The sequence below is a fragment of the Mizuhopecten yessoensis genome, unplaced genomic scaffold, assembly GCF_002113885.1.
Source record: "Mizuhopecten yessoensis strain PY_sf001 unplaced genomic scaffold, ASM211388v2 scaffold465, whole genome shotgun sequence".
In the NCBI taxonomy this organism is placed as follows: Eukaryota; Metazoa; Mollusca; class Bivalvia; order Pectinida; family Pectinidae; genus Mizuhopecten; species Mizuhopecten yessoensis.
In genome coordinates, this window is record NW_018403560.1 from 188,525 (window position 1) to 208,582 (window position 20,058).

The window sequence follows — 20,058 nt, forward strand, 5'->3', positions numbered from 1 at the left end:
GGCACTTTGTCGGTGAAGTGTTATGTTTCTAGTGTTTCTGTCAGGACACTTTTTTTTTGGCCGAGTGTTATGTTCCTCTTGTTACTGTCAGGACACTTTATCGGTCAAGCGTAATGTTCTTAGGGTTTCTGTCAGGACAGTTTGTCGGTCAAGTTTAATGTTCTTAATGTTAATGTCAGGGCACTTTGTCAGTCAAGTAAAATGTACCTGTTGTAACTGTCAGGACACTTTGTCCGTCAAGTGTTATGTTCCTTTTGTTATTGTCAGAACACTTTTTTCGGTCAAGTTTAATGTTTCTTTTGTTATTGTCAGAACACTTTTTTCGGTCAAGTTTAATGTTCCTGGTGTTTCTGTCAGGACACTTTGTATACACGCTGAGGCATTTATACATATGGGCAGTATACAGTTATAAGTATCAAAATATATCTGTTAACACGTAGACACGTTGTGATATACTGATGATGAAAAAATCAGAATGATTACGTTCCTTGTTAACATGGGATTAGTTTAGTTCAGTTTCAAGATTTTTCAGCAGACTGGTAGCAATCCAATAACAGCAAGCAATGTTTCTCTCCAAGCCGACTTGTTTTTGTGGTCATACGAGACTGAATTTATCGGGGATATTTTCAGGTTAGGTAACCAAAGTCCTTCATTTTCACAGGCAATTTCACATCAATGATGTACTTTCCTTAACAAAATAACAAAGAGGTATGACGGAAAACTGCCCGTATTTCCCGAAGTCGGCATTTTTGAAAACGGAAAAAAATACTGATGAGTAAATAATCTTTAGTAGCAGAAATGCATGGAATAGATATAAAACCAATTGAATATGAATTTTTGAACTGTTGAGATATTCGGTATTGTTAATATAATACTGCAAATATAGCCATATTCACTATATCTATGAAAGAAAAGGGGTTTCCCAGACTTAAAAAAAATGCTTTCTATACTTTCCCATCCGAGGACCAACTTTTGAGTAAACATTTTGATTCCGTGATGTAATATGCAAAAACAAATCGTATGACGGAAAAGTGGTCCTCCTTCGGGAAAGTGCTCAAAATAATGAAAAACTGGGTCGATCAAGTTTTTAAAACTGCGACAGATGTTTCTTGGGTTAAAGCAGTTTGTATTCCCTTTTTTCCATGTCCGATGTAGCCTAAAGTGTAACGCAGTTAGCTTGTTGTGACCAGAAAATGTGAACAGTGTAGGTTCGAATCCACATTCAGATTTACTTTTTGTTTTGTTTTACTTTTGTTTAATATTTAGGCATGTGATCATTTTCCTTAATTAAGTGATAAATATTTTTTAAATCAATAGAACATTGTATTGATATTTTAATAACATACCTATCGATTTATCTTCTATGGAATCATGTCAACAAATCCCTGTATGCGTGTGCAGTACAGCTACGCTTTGTAGTTGAGACATCATTTTAAATGATATTGATGAATTGTTTTACCGTCCAATTGGCACTAGTATTTTTATTTATTATCTTAACGCAAACAAACGATGCCGAAATACAAAATATATGGGATTGGTACAAAGCAAAAAAACCCACTGTTATTATCACAGAGATATTACCGAACATGCGGGAAAATTCGTCGTCGAGGCCAGTCTCAAATGTTTTAAATGCAGGAAGACTGCAGCACAAAGTTAGGAGCGCAATACACGTGTAAGACATGCTATTCGAAAACTATATGTAATTGTATCATTCCGAGTTAAAGAAAGATGTGTGTTTTAAAAAAACCAAGTAACGGCATGACGTAGCAGTAGTAATGAAAACTAAATCCTTTCAAACTTGTTGGTAATGAATGTACGATCTTGGGTTTTATACAGCATAACGCGAAATACGCATGTATTAGTAGCCATGGCCTTGAATTCGTCTGTTTACAATAATCTATTCTTAGACACGGAAATTCCGATAGACCTGTATAGAAATACCCGAGGGCGCGTTATAACAGTGCACGGTTGGAAGCGCGCACTATAGCGGATCATAGCTTTGTGTAAATAGGCATAGCAACCCGCCCTAGCTCTTTATTAACCACGTCGATCACTGTAACCTCTTGAACCCGAATTCAAGGACACTACAGACACTTCTACTCTATTCGCTTTCCTTAGGCTTACGACATGGCCAACAGAGAGAGCTTAATATCGTTTACTTTCTGTTTCTTAGAAGTAACATCTCTGCTTCCGCCATCAACGGTGTATTTATGTCGTAGTTGATTTGGTTATCAAAGGCTTGCTCCACTCACCACAATATCTTTGACTGATACTAGCTTACAGCGATTCTTACAACACAGTTTCGGTGCAAGTTGATAATTTTATGCTCAATTTAGCTGTCTTAATCATGATCCCATTCGGAAGTATTCTAGTTGATTTTGTGATATGGAGGTACGGGTTTAGGATTATGCTCACGAGTTTGCCTTGTCTTTAAGTTGTCACTACCCAAGTTCTCTCGAAGGTGTGAACTTACATATATATATATATAATAAAAAGTGATTAAATGTCCATGTGAAGGAAGTAAATATAGAAAAAATAAAATGAACGACCGACTAAAACACTAGCTGCTTTCACCCTCCACAGGGCTCTTCAGGTTTATTCAAAAGAACAACGTCGTGACGTCACAATTACATGTCATCACACTACAATAGTAACGTGACGTCACGAAGTACACAAGATTGGTGGACAATTTGGCGTAAAATTGTATTGTGGCCTGTTGAGACTCGGTTTTAATATTTTTATTAGTTGGTCTTCTTTCGTTTCTCTTAAAATAGTGTCTGATGAAAATAGTTGATACAAAGGTAATACATTAAATTTATCTCCAGCACATTCATGAATATGTTTGTTAACATGAAGATTTCGTAAAGAATCAGTTCTAGTTTGTTGTCTATGTACAGTCATACGTGTTCTGAGTTCATTACCGGTTTGACCGATGTAAAAATCACCACATTTAGAACAAACGATTGCATAAATTACATTTTTTGATTTACAATTCATATTTACCTTCACAGTAAATTTCAAACCATTCTTGAAAATAAAAGTATTACACTCGATAATCATAGGACATGTAGCACATCTTGGTGTCTTACATTTGGATACTTTTGGTGTTACACAAGAATTATCAAACTTAGAACATGTCAACATACGTTTCAAGTTTTTAGGTTGGCGTCTACAGTGTAAAATAGCATGTTTATTAAAAATGTTTCTCATACGCCTGCTACTTTGCTTTAACTCTTCACATTTGTTCTTTATCACAGGAAACATATTACAATTCCGTGGATTGAAAGTAGAAACAAAAGGAACTAACTTTGATTCATCCTTTAGTTTTTGTAGACGGGAAGTAAAGGGTCCCTTTTCAATAGCTTTCTGTATACCATGTTCTATTATCTCAGTAGGATAACATTGAGCTTTAAGGTATTGCTTTAGTTGACTTAGTCTAGCAATTTGAGCTTGTTGGTCACTGACGATAGTGACAATCCGTGAGGCAAGATTAAAAGGAATATTAACTTTAGTGTGTTTACTGTGGTTAGAGTAAAAATTTAGATAATTATGTGCATCTGTAGCTTTACAATATAAATCCGTTGTAATCTTATTTGAATCTAGTTGAACTAAAACATCTAAGAAAGGTAAAGACGTTTCGCTACACTCCATCGTATAACAAATAGAAGGATGTAAAGAATTCAATAGGTTTTTAAGAATTTAAATGAATTTAAAAACCTATTGAATTCTTTACATCCTTCTATTTGTGCTGGAGATAAATTTAATGTATTACCTTTGTATCAACTATTTTCCTCAGACACTATTTTAAGAGAAACGAAAGAAGACCAACAAATAAAAATATTAAAACCGAGTCTCAACAGGCCACAATAAAATTTTACGCGAAATTGTCCACCAATCTTGTGTACTTCGTGACGTCACGTTACTATTGTAGTGTGATGACATGTAATTGTGACGTCACGACGTTGTTCTTTTGAATAAACCTGAAAAGCCCTGTGAAGGGTGAAATCAGCTAGTTTTTTAGTCGGTCGTTCATTTTATTTTTTCTATATATATATATATATATATGACAGGTCTCGTAGATGATGAAGGCGTGTACTTGTCCAGAACATCTGGTCATATTCTCCCTGCATTTTTTGCAGGTGTCTCTTTATAAATTGATTTTCTTTTGTTCTTAATTTGAACAATTTTTTCTTCAATGTTTATTTCAATTTCCGGTTCTGTCCTGACTTTAGTATTTTTTAATTGATTTTTAAAAGTACTGAACTTCAAACTAAAATTGTACCTGTAGGAAATGAACGTGATTACCTACAGACAAGAACCACACTTTAATTTAAGTGTCAGGCTTTAAACCACCACTTTATTGTGTCAGGCCACCGCATTTTTATAATTTCCAATTCCAGTTCTCTGTTATGTTGAAGCCAGCGTTCTGTAACAAGATTAATTGTCCTCAAACACAAACACACCTACATTCCTGTAGTAACGTCCGTAATAGTATGCCGTCATGCGATTTGGTTGGTCCTAGACGACAAGACCTTACTCATGATCGTGGGCGGACATACAAGAGATAAAGGACGAGACATACTTACATGTGGAATAAAGGTTGCTGACCGTAGTGGGAAGAAATCCCGACTGACAATGGACTGATGGCAAGTAATACAGAAACATGGACAGCAAACCACTTGAATTACGCTTTCCATTGATTTGCTGTCTGTTTGGGGGAGCCTAGCCATTCAGTGTCCTGTCTCATCGCCAGACTTTTATACACGAAATACTGCCATTTCTATGCTTAGGAAATCTTTATAAACAAATGCAATACACCATACCCACGTGTGTTGATGATACTGGTACGGTAACTGTTCTGTATACTAAGTACCATTTCATCATATTCCGGAACAACTTGCTGCCGTTGTAATATTTTAGCAATGGGAATCATACATATTAGAAACATTCACCCACCCCATTTAAATATCTGTAACCTACTGATAATTTAATGGTAAAATCCATACCAGGAACCGGCGTTATCAACCATCAGTCACTCACTCACTGTCATGATATATACCGAATGGTGAAACTGTACAGGACCTACCGAGATACACTGGGATTGGCACAGCTCTATAAACATCAATAATGTCAGATCTGTGATACGTGTTATATGATGTTATAAATGATAAGTCTCCAACGTGTAAGAATATAAATGTCAATGCTAGAACCTCTGCTTTATTGAATATTTACACGTAAATCGTTATAAAGATATTTAGATAGAGTTAAAATTTTACTTGTGATACTATTCTTTCGAAAAAAAGTACTTTTGACAGAAAACCGGAAGAAGTTACCAACAGAAATGGACTGCAACTTTCTCTATCGGACGAAAAATGGCATCCAATCTATAATGCTGAAGAAGCATAAAGTAACTACAAAAGAAAAAAATAAGTATGCTGCTTTAAATGTGCTACTATACAAAAAGATAAGTTCATGCATTCACAATTTAACGTAGACTTCCAAACATTCACATTTCATACATATCTTATTCCAAGACGTCGCCCCTACGGTCACCCCCTAAGCTACAATGTATCATTGTACGTGTGTGCTGACGCCGTGGTACCTCTATATTATATTCATTTATGTCGATATTGTGGTATAGATTTTCTGGTGTGTTAACGCTGTTGTAAAGATTTTCCTTTTTTGACCCTGTGGTATATTTTGTCTTTGTGTAGTGACCCTGTGGTATATTTTGTCTTCGTGTAGTGACCCTGTGGTATATTTTGGCTTTGTGTAGTGACCCTGTGGTATATTATGTCTTTGTGTAGTGACCCTGTGGCATATTTTGTCTTTGTGTAGTGACCCTGTGGCATATTTTGTCTTTGTGTAGTGACCCTGTGGTATATTTTGGCTTTGTGTAGTGACCCTGTGGTATATTTTGTCTTTGTGTAGTCACCCTGTGGTATATTTTGTCTTTGTGTAGTGACCCTGTGGTATATTTTGTCTTTGTTTGTTGACACTATATTATATTTTATTCAGACAGACATTCTTTATTTCTAGTCATAAGAGATTACATGGTCTTGTCGTTTTGACCAATTTCAACAATTTACAGCATAAACACTACATATGTACATTATACTAGTTTCTTACTGTATTCTTCAAACTATGCTCAAGAGCTGCTCTTGAGAAGTATGTTCATTTCTGTGAACATCCCAGCAAGTTTGTCACTTATAGCAACCATCAGATTGTCCCATTCACCATCGTCCAAAGTAATATCGTTCCTTTCACCAAGATTAAATGAACATTTTTCGTCTTTCTCTACCATATCGTATTGTACACATTTTTCAACGCTTATACAGTAAGACTAGCTATTCGTTCCACCAATATGTCTCTATTTAATGTGGGACATTGTATAATAAAATGTTTAACGTTACTATTCACATATTTTTTGCACAGTTTACACATCACGTTTTGGAATTCAGCCCTGTAGGAAATCTTGATTAATTCACAAATTTTCCATGTGCTTTTAGGAAACTTCAACGTTAGAGACCATAAGGAAATGGGTCCTATAAATTGATGAACTGCCCTAAAGTATAACAGATCTGGACGATTTTTGCACATTTTACACCATACATCAAAGTAATAGTTTGATGTGACTTTCTAAATAAACGATTTCGACTGAAACCCTCTACAGAACGCACCAGAGAAAACAAACTCGAAAATGAATGTCTCGATGTTAAATTTAATCATTATATAGAGAATGTCTACGATGAAGCTCGCGTTTTGAAACGATTGTGAGGTGATCATAAATGTATATAAGCGAATAATAAAAAGAGATTTCCAGACAAAAGATAATTTAGCATTACACAGTTTTCTGATTTCTACATCAGACCATAAATCATAACGCAAGTCAATAGCTCTGGTAGTTATGGCCGACGACGAAGTTTTCTCAAAATCCTGGCAACATCGTGCGGCACACCGCATGGCTCTATTTAACATATCAATGGACTTTTGCGTAGCATTTGCCCAAAGATCACATCCGTAAATGACACCAGGTATGGTAATTGCTTTAATGAGCTGAGCACTTTTGAGAAGATTAAATCCGCCTGGATGGATGCCAACACTCATTTGACTGTTAAGGTTCCGACTTTCTTTGCCACAAGCGCTTTTTATGCCGAAATCAGCTTTTAGGTGTGATCAAAAAGAAAAGTAATTCCCGCGTAAACTTTTGTATCGGTCCATTCGATAATCGTGCCTCCCAGAGAACATACAGCTGATGAGTTACTGACAATTCGTCTCTTATATGAAAATTCCATCAAGATTTAACAGAGTTGTAATTTAGCCTCCAGATACTAGCATACACATTAACTATGTCCAGTTGAGCTTGTAGATTCGCGATGCTTCCAGCTAATATGAACGTGTCATCAGCTAACAATAGACAGGGGATATGTAGCGTATGGTTATTGTATCCATTGTTTGTTTGTTGTGGTATACTTTGTACTGATGTCCGTACATTTATAGGTTTCCTACTTTTGTCATTTTCCAAGAGCGTATATAATCAACTGAATTAGTTAGCTACCAACTGGTATCGGTACTTGATGGCCTATATGCAATTAATTTCACGCTTGAAGTGTATCCGTACAAAATAGCCTAACTAATTCAAAATAATGACGTATACTTATGTCAGTTCCTTAAAGAATTCTGACTCAATTATGCCCACGTGCAGGAGACACTCGTGTACAACATCTCTGGTGTCAAGTCTCAAGTCTTCCATAAATTGACAATTCTTGTCTAACGGATAACATAGCCCTCTCCATATTTATTAAGGAATCTGCAGCAGTACAACACTGCTTATCTGACAGCCACAATTGTACAAGCCTATGTGAATACCACAGTTGCTTCGAAAGTGTCCCCTCTTATTGCGGACGCCAGTGTTTAACATTGAAAGAGCATTAAGAAATACATTTGATACTTGTAGCCGTAAACCTTCGGCTGCAAGATGAAATATTTGTCTATTCGCTTACGAGTAACAAACCACATGCAACAGAGGGCAATAAATCGGTTAAAACTAATGTTATTTTCATATATCTTACCCGATGAGAAAGGGTTTCAGACAATAAAACACAGCACATTTGGCAATGATCCTGATACATAGCCGTTTCTGCATTCAGTTTTAAAATACGAACACAGTAATTGATGGCATAAGACGTCTTCATACCTTTTTTTTTTTTATCCAGGGATGTACTTGAAAAATGTTTCACTGCGATTTATTCATTTTCATCCGCGTTTGTTAAGCAATTGATCTTTAAAACCTTGAGCTTAAATTGTCAATGTTTATTTATTCATGATTTTGTAAGGTAAAAATGTATTAAACTTATGATTCATGCATTTGTTTTCCTTGTAGCGTACCACGAGTTCCCTCCCGATGCCTTCAATAACTTCGAAAGAGCTCATGGCGCCATCCTCCTCCACCTTGTCCTCGTCATCTACATGTTCATCGCCCTCGCCATCGTTTGTGACGAGTACTTTGTAACATCCCTCGATAAGATATGCCAGGTGCGTTTCACTGTTTTGCCCCTAACATCACCGATGAGTCTTAAAAGAACGAAGCAACTGTATGATGCAGTGTATATTACCAAATTATAAAGATGCTTATACAGATGCAATCACTTGTATGAGTGTAACGTGCTTATTTTAAGCAACAACGATAACAATGAATACCAAATTATAAATATGGTGGTATTCATTAACCTACTTTGTAGTTGTCACAGTTTATCAACCTAATTATAGAGTCCTAGTTTATCAACCTAATTATAAGGTCCTAGTTTATCAACCTAATTATAAGGTCCTAGTTTATCAACCTAATTATAGGGTCCTAGTTTTTTAACCTAATTATAAGGTCCTAGTTTATCAACCTAATTATAGGATCCTAGTTTATCAACCTAATCATAAGGTCCTAGTTTATCAACCTATATATAGGGTCCTAGTTTATCAACCTAATTATAAGGCCCTAGTTTATCAACCTAATTATAAGGTCCTAGTTGATCAACCTAATTATAAGGTCCTAGTTTATCAACCCAATCATAAAGTCCTAGTTTATCAACCTAATTATAAGGTCCTAGGTTATCAACCTAATTATAAGGTCCTAGGTTATCAACCTAATTATAAGGTCCTAGTTTATCAACCCAATCATAAAGTCCTAGTTTATCAACCTAATTATAAGGTCCTAGGTTATCAACCTAATTATAAGGTCCTAGTTTATCAACCCAATCATAAAGTCCTAGTTTATCAACCTAATTATAAGGTCCTAGGTTATCAACCTAATTATAAGGTCCTAGTTTATCAACCCAATCATAAAGTCCTAGTTTATCAACCTAATTATAAGGTCCTAGGTTATCAACCTAATTATAAGGTCCTAGTTTATCAACCTAATCATAAGGCCCTAGTTTATCAACCTAATTATAAGGCCCTAGTTTATCAACCTAATTATAAGGTCCTAGTTGATCAACCTAATTATAAGGTCCTAGTTTATCAACCTAATCATAAGGCCCTAGTTTATCAACCTAATTATAAGGTCCTAGTTGATCAACCTAATTATAAGGTCCTAGTTTATCAACCCAATCATAAAGTCCTAGTTTATCAACCTAATTATAAGGTCCTAGTTGATCAACCTAATTATAAGGTCCTAGTTTATCAACCTAATCATAATGTCCTAGTTTATGAACCTAATTATAAGGTCCTAGTTTATCAACCTATATATAGGGACCTAGTTTATCAACCTAATTATAAGGTCCTAGTTTATTAACCTAATTATAGGATCCTAGTTTATGAACCTAATTATAAGGCCCTAGTTTATCAACCTAATTATAAGGCCCTAGTTTATCAACCTAATTATAAGGTCCTAGTTTTTCAACCTAATTATAGGGTCCTAGTTTATTAACATAGTGGATCCTAGTTTATTAACCTAATTATAAGGCCCTAGTTTATCAACCTAATTATAAGGCCCTAGTTTATCAACCTAATTATAAGGTCCTAGTTGATCAACCTAATTATAAGGTCCTAGTTTATCAACCTATATATAGGGACCTAGTTTATCAACCTAATTATAAGGTCCTAGTTTATCAACCCAATCATAAAGTCCTAGTTTATCAACCTAATTATAAGGTCCTAGGTTATCAACCTAATTATAAGGTCCTAGGTTATCAACCTAATTATAAGGTCCTAGTTTATCAACCTATATATAGGGACCTAGTTTATCAACCTAATTATAAGGTCCTAGTTGATCAACCTAATTATAAGGTCCTAGTTTATCAACCTAATTATAGGGTCCTAGTTTTTTAACCTAATTATAAGGGCCTAGTTTATCAACCTAATTATAGGATCCTAGTTTATTAACCTAATTATAAGGCCCTAGTTTATCAACCTAATTATAAGGTCCTAGTTTACCAACCTAATTATAAGGTCCTAGTTTACCAACCTAATTATAAGGTCCTAGTTTATTAACCTAATTATAGGATCCTAGTTTATGAACCTAATTATAAGGCCCTAGTTTATCAACCTAATTATAAGGCCCTAGTTTATCAACCTAATTATAAGGTCCTAGTTTTTCAACCTAATTATAGGGTCCTAGTTTATTAACATAGTGGATCCTAGTTTATTAACCTAATTATAAGGCCCTAGTTTATCAACCTAATTATAAGGCCCTAGTTTATCAACCTAATTATAAGGCCCTAGTTTATCAACCTAATTATAAGGTCCTAGTTTATCAACCTAATCATAAGGTCCTAGTTTATCAACCTAATTATAGGGTCCTAGTTTATTAACATAGTTATTAGGTCCTATTTTAACGAACATTCATTTTCTTAAGAAAATGCCTTTGCTTTTTTTTCAACTGAAACTTAACATTAAGGGAATTTTGCTTAATTCAGAATTTTTCTTTGCGCAGTAAGTGCTTTCCAATTGAAATGCCTAGGCTATTTCCTTAAATAAATGAACGTACTTAAAATTTGCGGTTTCTTTTTTTAATTGTCGCATTTTATTCATTCAGGAAGTCGTAAAAATCGGCATGTTTTCAGAAGTCATTCGTTTTGACTTAGTAGATTCGTGAAAAATGCCTACGTAGTCATTTACATGCACGTCTCTACTGAACTAACTGAGTACAACAGGTTCATGTACTTTTTATATGTATATACATATGTACATTGAATGTTTTTGTACTATTCTGTAACCTATATTTATGTACAGCTTTTCTCTAAAGTACACAATGTTTGTCTTTGTAGTTTATTCTTTAGGTAGTGCTTCGTAAAAATAATTCAACACTTCGAGCGAACTTACATTACAGGAAACCTTAGGAAGCCTTTGTGGTTTAAGAAGAAGGCTAATCGAGCGGTTTTCTGAAAACTGTTTAGAATATGCATTGGGTCGTCTACAACTATCAAACAATAGTTTGTTCCTGCTCTTGTTTTCCCTTCAATCATCTTGTTATGCCTTGTATGAATTGTTTTAAAAGGAATTGCACACTGTTTTGACACCATTTGAATAGAGTCATAATGCAAATTATATACTATTTTTATGTTAGTATGAATAAGGTATAATAATGATTTGGTTGTAGAAGTATTTGTGTGATAATGGTTTGTTACAGAGAAGTATTTATATAACTATGCATTTTAAATGGCTATTTTAACGTATCAGACACTTATATTTTTCAAGGGTCTCCATGTAAATTTTTCCTTGTATATATTTTGCCTTAGTTTTTGTCAATTTGAAGTAAAATTACGGTTTTAAGGCACTGCGGTACCCTGTTATTTCTTTTCTTTATTAAATTTCTTTCAATTTTATTATTATTGTTTAGCTATTTATTTTAAGCGGAATATTTATATAATGCTGTTTTTGTGTCGCCTGCAACGCGAGGCGACATATAGGTATTACTGTGTCGCCGTCGTCGATTGAACTCAAACCTTTATACAGCGCTTCCTTACTAATAGTGCCTACTTTGGATTGCTTTTCCGGTCGGAAGGTCGAAGGCTAATGTCGCGTTACTTTAAAGAGAAAACTTTTTCCCTGCGATAAGTCCAGTTTTCTTAGGCAGATCAACTTAAAAACACTGACTGCAGACTGCAGGCGACACATCCACTCCTGTGGAAGGCTTGTTTACTTTTGTGTTCATGTAACAGTGAGTTGGTTGAGATGATGTTTCTTTAAAGTTATTATGTAATGTTGTTTTATGAGTTGTGTACTTACAAAACAGTTATTTGTTATTAAGGGTATTTTTATATGATTGTGACTTGCGACTAGCATTACAGCCGGGATTTCTCTTGACTTGATAACATGGAGTGCGTACTGTTTCGAAACAGCAATATTTCATTAGTTTGCACTGAAGTACGAGGGACGTTAATCGCTTTAATGTGATCGACAGTAACTTAAAATTATCTTTTTTAAACAGGATAGCAGACAGACCATTATCGAATTTTAGTTGATTGTTTCAAGGAAAAATCAATTATGGTGACATTGTATTGTCGAGTTAGCCGTTAGACAGATACTGCACTTCTGAAAGGGTCATGTATGTAGCTAATCTAACAATGCAGCCGAGAACTGTCAAAACAGACTGTCCTCACCGATAATAAATACATCGCAAGATAAGGTCCATCATCACACGCCTATTTCAATATGTCCCCGGGAATTGGTCTAGACCATATTTTGTTTGCTACGTTAGCTAACCGGTGACCTAACACCGTATTGGGAAATAACGCCATCTGGCGGGGAAAACGAAGACCGATAACGCCCGTTTTTTGTCTATTTTGTTTTAGAAACTTGGAATGAGTGAAGATGTGGCTGGAGCAACGTTCATGGCAGCTGGCAGTTCAGCACCGGAACTCTTTACTGCCATCATTGGTAATATGCACATTCATTTTTTGTTGAATTTTATAGGAAGGCACAATGCTTCACTGGAAAAAGATGTAACGCAGAGGACCCATTCTCGTTTTTGCAATCCGTTTCTTTTTTAAACGTTCATCCATGTATATAGTTTTAGCGTTAGACTTTCCTCCTTGTTTCTTATTATTAATATCGTTTGGAGTTCAGATTAGTTCATTAAGATGTTTTTTGCTACATGTATTTCAGGAACGTATTACAAATTATTATTACTGGATGGGAAATATGGTAATGCCGCTTTTAACGTTTGATGTATTGATAAAGCAAACACATATTGTATTTGTAAACAGTTTTGCTTGATGTGTTTATTGGTGGACTTATGTTTATTGTCACGCCGATTTGGCGCATTACATGTATGAATACAGGGATGTAAGCTGTGAAGGTAATACAATTAAACATGCACGTGTTTACCTTGTAGGTGTGTTCATTACTAAAGGCGACGTGGGTATCGGGACAATAGTCGGCTCGGCTGTCTTCAACATCCTCTTCGTCATTGGCATATGTGGGGTGCTTGTAGGAGAGGTATACAGATACAAGTTTGTGTTGAGTCTGTATCACTGCATGCATAGTAGCCTGGCTATGGTGTAGAGCATTATAAAGTTATGTTACTGGCTATGGTGTAGAGCATTATAAAGTTATGTTACTGGCTATGGTGTAGAGCATTATAAAGTTATGTTACTGGCTATGGTGTAGAGCATTATAAAGTTATGTTACTGGCTATGGTGTAGAGCATTATAAAGTTATGTTACTGGCTATGGTGTAGAGCATTATAAAGTTATGTTACTGGCTATGGTGTAGAGCATTATAAAGTTATGTTACTGGCTATGGTGTAGAGCATTATAAAGTTATGTTACTGGCTATGGTGTAGAGTATTATAAAATTATGTTGCACAATACAGTATTATTTAGCAATGAAAATGTTATATAGATTACGATTGACTATGACGTCACTTTTAAAAACGGTACATTGGGTAGTGTTCTGTTTATTGATCCTATTAACAGCTTCGGTCATCTTAAGACTTACATCCTTGTGTAATGTATGCTGTGTACTGGAGTATATTTATTGTTAGTGTATTTACCTCCGTACGTGTATTTACCTCCATTCGTGTATTTCCTCCGTACGTGTATTTACCTCCCTGCGTGTATTTACCTCCGTACGTGTATTTACCTCCGTACGTGTATTTACCTTCGTACGTGCCTCCGTACGTGTATTTACCTCCGTACGTGTATTTACCTCCCTGCGTGTATTTACCTCCGTACGTGTATTTACCTCCCTGTGTGTATTTACCTTCATGCGTGTATTTACCTAACTGTGTGTATTTACCTTCATGCGTGTATTTACCTCCCTGTGTGTATTTACCTTCATGCGTGTATTTACCTCCCTGTGTGTATTTACCTTCATGCGTGTATTAACCTCCATGCGTGTATTTACCTCCCTGTGTGTATTTACCTTCATGCGTGTATTTACCTCCATGCATGTATTTACCTCCGTACGTGTATTTACCTCCCTGCATGTATTTACCTCCATTCGTGTATTTACCTCCGTACGTGTATTTACCTCCATTCGTGTAGTTACCTTCATGCTTATATTTACCTCCATGCGTGTATATACCTCCGTACGTGTATTTACCTATCTGCGTGTATTTACCCCATGTGTGTATTTACCTCCCTCCGTGTATTTACCAATTATCTAACCGGTCAAATTATAATGCCGACCGGTAGCCAAGTTGTCGCAATTACCTTAAATGCTGAACATTTAGCAGGAGTGACATTAGTTGGTTTACTTAAAGCGACACTCAGGCGAAGAAATGGCTGTATATGCCTACTCCTAGATATTTTATGTAGGCTTGGTATATTGTTATGTATAACAGATGTTAGTATAATATATATATCTGTGTTTTAGGTAGTTTATATCAACTAGATATGTCAATATTTTCAATATTTCCATGTAGGCCAGCTATACCCTAGTCTTAGATATGTTTATTTAAGCTAGGCTAGATATATCCATGTTTTAGATTTATAGACGATATCATATATAGAGGCTCCCCAACGAGTGATGGTTGGTTATCATGTCTTTCCAACTCGAGTTAGTTAATCTTCAAATTGTTTTAAGACACGAGGTTTGTCCGTCCGTCAGCACTTTCGTTTCCGGAGATTATCTCATGATCAAGATGGCCAACATTTCTGAAATTGCACATGGTGACACACTGTGATGTGCAGATGTGCAATAGTGATTTACAAAATTCCTAAGGAATTGGGAATAAACTGTCTAAAATACATCATCTCGTATAAGGCCCTACTTTCGGAAATTTCTTATGAAGATACACTGTAATTATAAATAAATGTGCAATGGTGGTTTATAAAACTCTTAAAGTCAAGGTCGCTGTTACTAAAACAAAAGGGGAAATATACTCTCAAAAAGCAACAGATAATTGCCTTACGGAAGGCCAATTTTCTGAAATTTCTCATGCAGATGTGCATTAGTGGTTTAAAAAACAACCCACGGTCTAGGTAGCTGTTTCTAACAATGGAAACGGGAATAAACTGCCCTTACAAATGGCCATATTTTCTGACATTTCACAGGATGGTACATGTGCAATATGGCTTTTACAATCTGTGAATATCAACGTCGCCGTTACTTTAATATAGAACAGGGCATTACTGTAAAAAGTCTTGTAAATGGTCCTTTCTAAACAGTCAATGATCAATTTGCTTTTGCTCGGTGCTAATACAGGAGATACACTGTCAGGCATACAGCGGGGCCCTTGATGACCTGTCAGCATTTTAGTATTTGCATGTTGATGCGGTGGTGTAATTACATATCCCCTTAGAATAAAGGGGTCATATTTTGTTTATTCTACTACTTCTTCTTCTTCTTTCTTTCACTACTACTGTGTCCGATCATGTCCTAGGTAAATGCTAGTTTGATTTCAATGGACCTCAACATCAGTATTCGTTGACATGTGAAGATGATCATCAATGTCTTGTTCAAAACTACCGCGTTAGCTTTTGATTGGCTAAGCCATATTTGATTATATGTTTTTCTTCTTCTATAATACACATTTAATGAAAGCTGATGAAATGATGAGTACACAAGTAATTTCAAAGTTAAAGATACAAAATTGTTTTGAAAAATGGCTGACTAGTCCATGTACGTTATAATTTCCGACATCATATGACCTTAGCTGTTTCGAGGACGTAAATCCGCATAAAAACAAATACAAAACATATATATAAGGGTCCGTTACCGGATGTGCAATCTGGTCAATTTTTTCGCGTGTTTACAGTTCTGTATATCTTTAATTATATAGTTCCGATGAAGTTCGTTATATGGTTCCGTTACCAGACATCATTCTCGTTAGTGAATAAATCAACCGCCATATGCTGTATTGAAACGTATGAACATGTAAATATTGTATAATACTGAGTAAGAGCCTCGCTTTATATCCTCCTGCACGGCGACCCGGCAGTAGCTGTCTCTTTGGGATTTTCATTGTAAAAGAAATTTAAAGAATTCGTGCCATGGCCCATATTTTTTACAATACAGAACTAAACGAAGTCCAGACCAATTGTCCCTTTTGCTCCCAAAGGAAGCCACAAAGAATGAATGGAGACACATTTTGTCCATGGTCATCGATTACTGGCTACGACTGGCAATCATCTGTATCGCATCTAGCCATACGACTAAACCCACTATAGTTCATTCCACACGACAACTTCCACGCTTATCCAATCACGCTTTGATTCCTGGTCTAAGACGATAGTATTGGTAGGCGTGCTCGTGGTAGGGGACCTAGCTTATAAAACAGGTATCACAGTATATTTTGCTGCTCTTGTTTACCATTCTACTGATTGTAGATGTAGCAGTGTACAGTAGCGTACTGTGGACATGGGTGATATTTTTGTACAATGTATAACCCCTATAATATTACAAAAGTAAATACCGTGAAACCTGGCCTAAAGGCAGGGTCAGCAACAATCAGTAAATAGTTATATCTAGAACAGCCAAATATACTGTGATACCTGGCCTAAAGGCAGGGGCAGCTACAATCAGTATATACCCTGATACCTGGCCTAAAGGCAGGATCATCTGCAATCAATAAATAGGTATATCTAGAACAGCAAAATATACTGTGATCCCTGGCCTAAAGGCAGGGTCAGCAACAATCAGAAAATAGTTATATCTAGAACAGCCAATTATACCGTGATACCAGGCCTAAAGGCAGGGGCAGCTACAATCAGTATATACCGTGATTCCTGGCCTAAAGGCAGGGTCAGCTACAATCAGTAAATAGTTACATCTAGAACAACCAAATATACCGTGATACCTGGCCTAAAGGCAGGATCATCTACAATCAATAAATAGGTATATCTAGAACAGCCAAATATACCGTGAAACCTGGCCTAAAGGCAGGGTCAGCTACAATCAGTGAATAGTTACATCTAGAACCGCCAAATATACCGTGATACCTGGCCTAAAGGCAGGGGCAGCTACAATCAGTGAATAGTTACATCTAGAACAGCCAAATATACCGGGATACCTGGCCTAAAGGCAGGATCATCTACAATAAATAAATAGGTATATCTATAACAGCCAAATATACCGTGAAACCTGGCCTAAAGGCAGGGGCAGCTACAATCAGTGAATAGTTACATCTAGAACAGTCACATATACCGTGATACCTGGCCTAAAGGCAGGGGCAGCTACAATCAGTGAATAGTTACATCTAGAACAGTCACATATCCCGTGATACCTGGCCTAAAGGCAGGGTCAGCTGCAATCAGTGAATAGTTACATCTAGAACAGTCAAATATACCGTGATACCTGGCCTAAAGGCAGGATCATCTACAATAAATAAATAAGTATATCTATAACAGCCAAATATACCGTGAAACCTGGCCTAAAGGCAGGGTCAGCTACAATCAGTATATAGTTAGATCTAGAACAGCCAAATATACCGTGATACCTGGCCTTAAGGCAGGGTCAGCTGCAATCAGTGAATAGTTACATCTAGAACAGTCACATATACCGTGATACCTGGCCTAAAGGCAGGGTCAGCTACAATCAGTAAATAGTTACATCTAGAACAGCCAAATATACCGTGATACCTGGCCTAAATGCAGGGTCAGCTACAATCAGTATATACCGTGATACCTGACCTAAAGGCAGGGTCAGCTACTATCAGTAAATAATTACATCTTGAAAAGCAAAATATACCGTGATACCTGGCCGAAAGGCAGGGTCAGCTACAATCAGTATATACCGTGATGCCTGACCTAAAGGCAGGGTCAGCTACTATAAGTAAATAATTACATCTTGAAAAGCAAAATATCCCGTGATACCTGGCCGAAAGGCAGGGTCAGCTACAATCAGTATATAGTTAGATCTAGAACAGTCAAATATACTGTGATACCTGGCCTAAAGGCAGGGGCAGCTACAATCAGTGAATAGTTACATCTAGAACAGTCACATATACCGTGATACCTGGCCTAAAGGCAGGGACAGCTACAATCAGTAAATAGTTAAAACTCGAACAGCCAAATATTACGTGATACCTGGCCTAAAGAACAACCAAATATACCGTGATACCTGGCCTAAAGGCAGGGGCAGCTACAATCAGTAAATAGTTACATCTAGAACAGTCAAATATACTGTGATACCTGGCCTAAAGGCAGGGTCAGCTACAATCAGTGAATAGTTACATATAGAACAGCCAAATATACCGTGATACCTGGCCTAAAGGCAGGGCCAGCTACAATCAGTAAATAGTTAAAACTAGAACAGCCAAATATTACGTGATACCTGGCCTAAAGGCAGGGTCAGCTACTATCAGCAAATAGTTACATTTTGAACAGTATATCAAAAGTAAAAATAAAAAAAAGCTCTAAAATTGGTATATACATGATGAATTGGACTATGTGGGCCTCACATTAAAACAAAAATCGAATCTGGCGCGAGACTACATTTTTGGCCATTAACGAATCTGTGTCTTCACAATAAAAGCTAGCTTTTCATGTAGTCTATTTTTGTACTCAGCACATGTGTAAATATTGTGAAAAATCTAGTTTGACGACCTATGCTAAAACGTGAGTGTCTGTGACCTAGTAGGTGATATTTAATTTAAGACAGGTTTTAAGAAAACAATTACTACTTGCGCGGGTCAAATTTTAGGTTAAAAATCATGCGTTTTTTTATGTGGTAACCATGGTTTTCACAAGTCCCAAATCTGGGAAAATCACTTTTTGAAAAAATATTCATTCTTCTAAAAAAAACGTATTTAAAATGTATTTTATAGATATATATTTTTATATATGTAGGTGTGTTGTGCAGGATGAATCCGCTATCCATGTTTATCAGAGACATGTCCTTTATTTTTAATGTCAACCTATTTCTACTGAACACTGGTACCAGACGACTTAGCCTTTGGGCCAGGTATCACTGTATGTTTGGTTACTATGGGTTTACCAATGTACTGATTGCAGCCGACCTTGCCTTTAGGCCAGGTTTCACAGTATATTTGGCTGTTCTAGATGTTACTATATACTGATTGTGGCTGGCGCTGCCTTTGGGCCAGGTATCACGGTATATACTGATTGTAACTGACCCTGCCTTTAGGCCTGGTATCGCGGTATATTTGGCTGTTCTAGATCTAACTATATACTGATTGTAGCTGACCCTGCCGTTAGGCCAGGTATCACGGTATACTTGGCTGTTCTAGATGTAACTATTTACTGATTGTGGCTGACCCTGCCTTAAGGCCAGGTATCACGATATATTTGGCTGTTCTAGATGTAGCTATTTACTGATTGTAGCTGACCCTGCCTTTAGGCCAGGTATCACGGTATATTTGGCTGTTCTAGATGTAACTATTTGCTGATTGTAGCGGACCCTGCCTTTAGGCCAGGTATCACGGTATATACTGATTGTAGCTGACCCTGCCTTTAGGCCTGGTATCACAGTATATTTGGCTGTTCTAGATGTAACTATTTACTGATTGTGGCTGACCCTGCCTTAAGGCCAGGTATCACGATATATTTGGCTGTTCTAGATGTAGCTATTTACTGATTGTAGCTGACCCTGCCTTTAGCCCAGGTATCACAGTATATTTGACTGTTCTAGATGTAACTATTTGCTGATTGTGGCTGACCC

At 36.4% G+C, this 20,058-nt stretch overlaps 1 protein-coding gene across 1 annotated transcript in view; it reads left to right on the plus strand.

Annotated features, from left to right (window-relative positions):
- LOC110449529 (sodium/potassium/calcium exchanger 4-like) overlaps positions 1-20,058 on the plus strand; it is a 118,705-nt gene that overhangs the window by 70,380 nt on the left and 28,267 nt on the right. Inside the window, exons 3-5 of the mRNA XM_021496465.1 lie at positions 8,384-8,535; positions 12,786-12,870; positions 13,328-13,431. Coding sequence (XP_021352140.1) covers positions 8,384-8,535; positions 12,786-12,870; positions 13,328-13,431 — 341 coding nt within the window. The remainder of the gene's footprint in view (positions 1-8,383; positions 8,536-12,785; positions 12,871-13,327; positions 13,432-20,058) is intronic.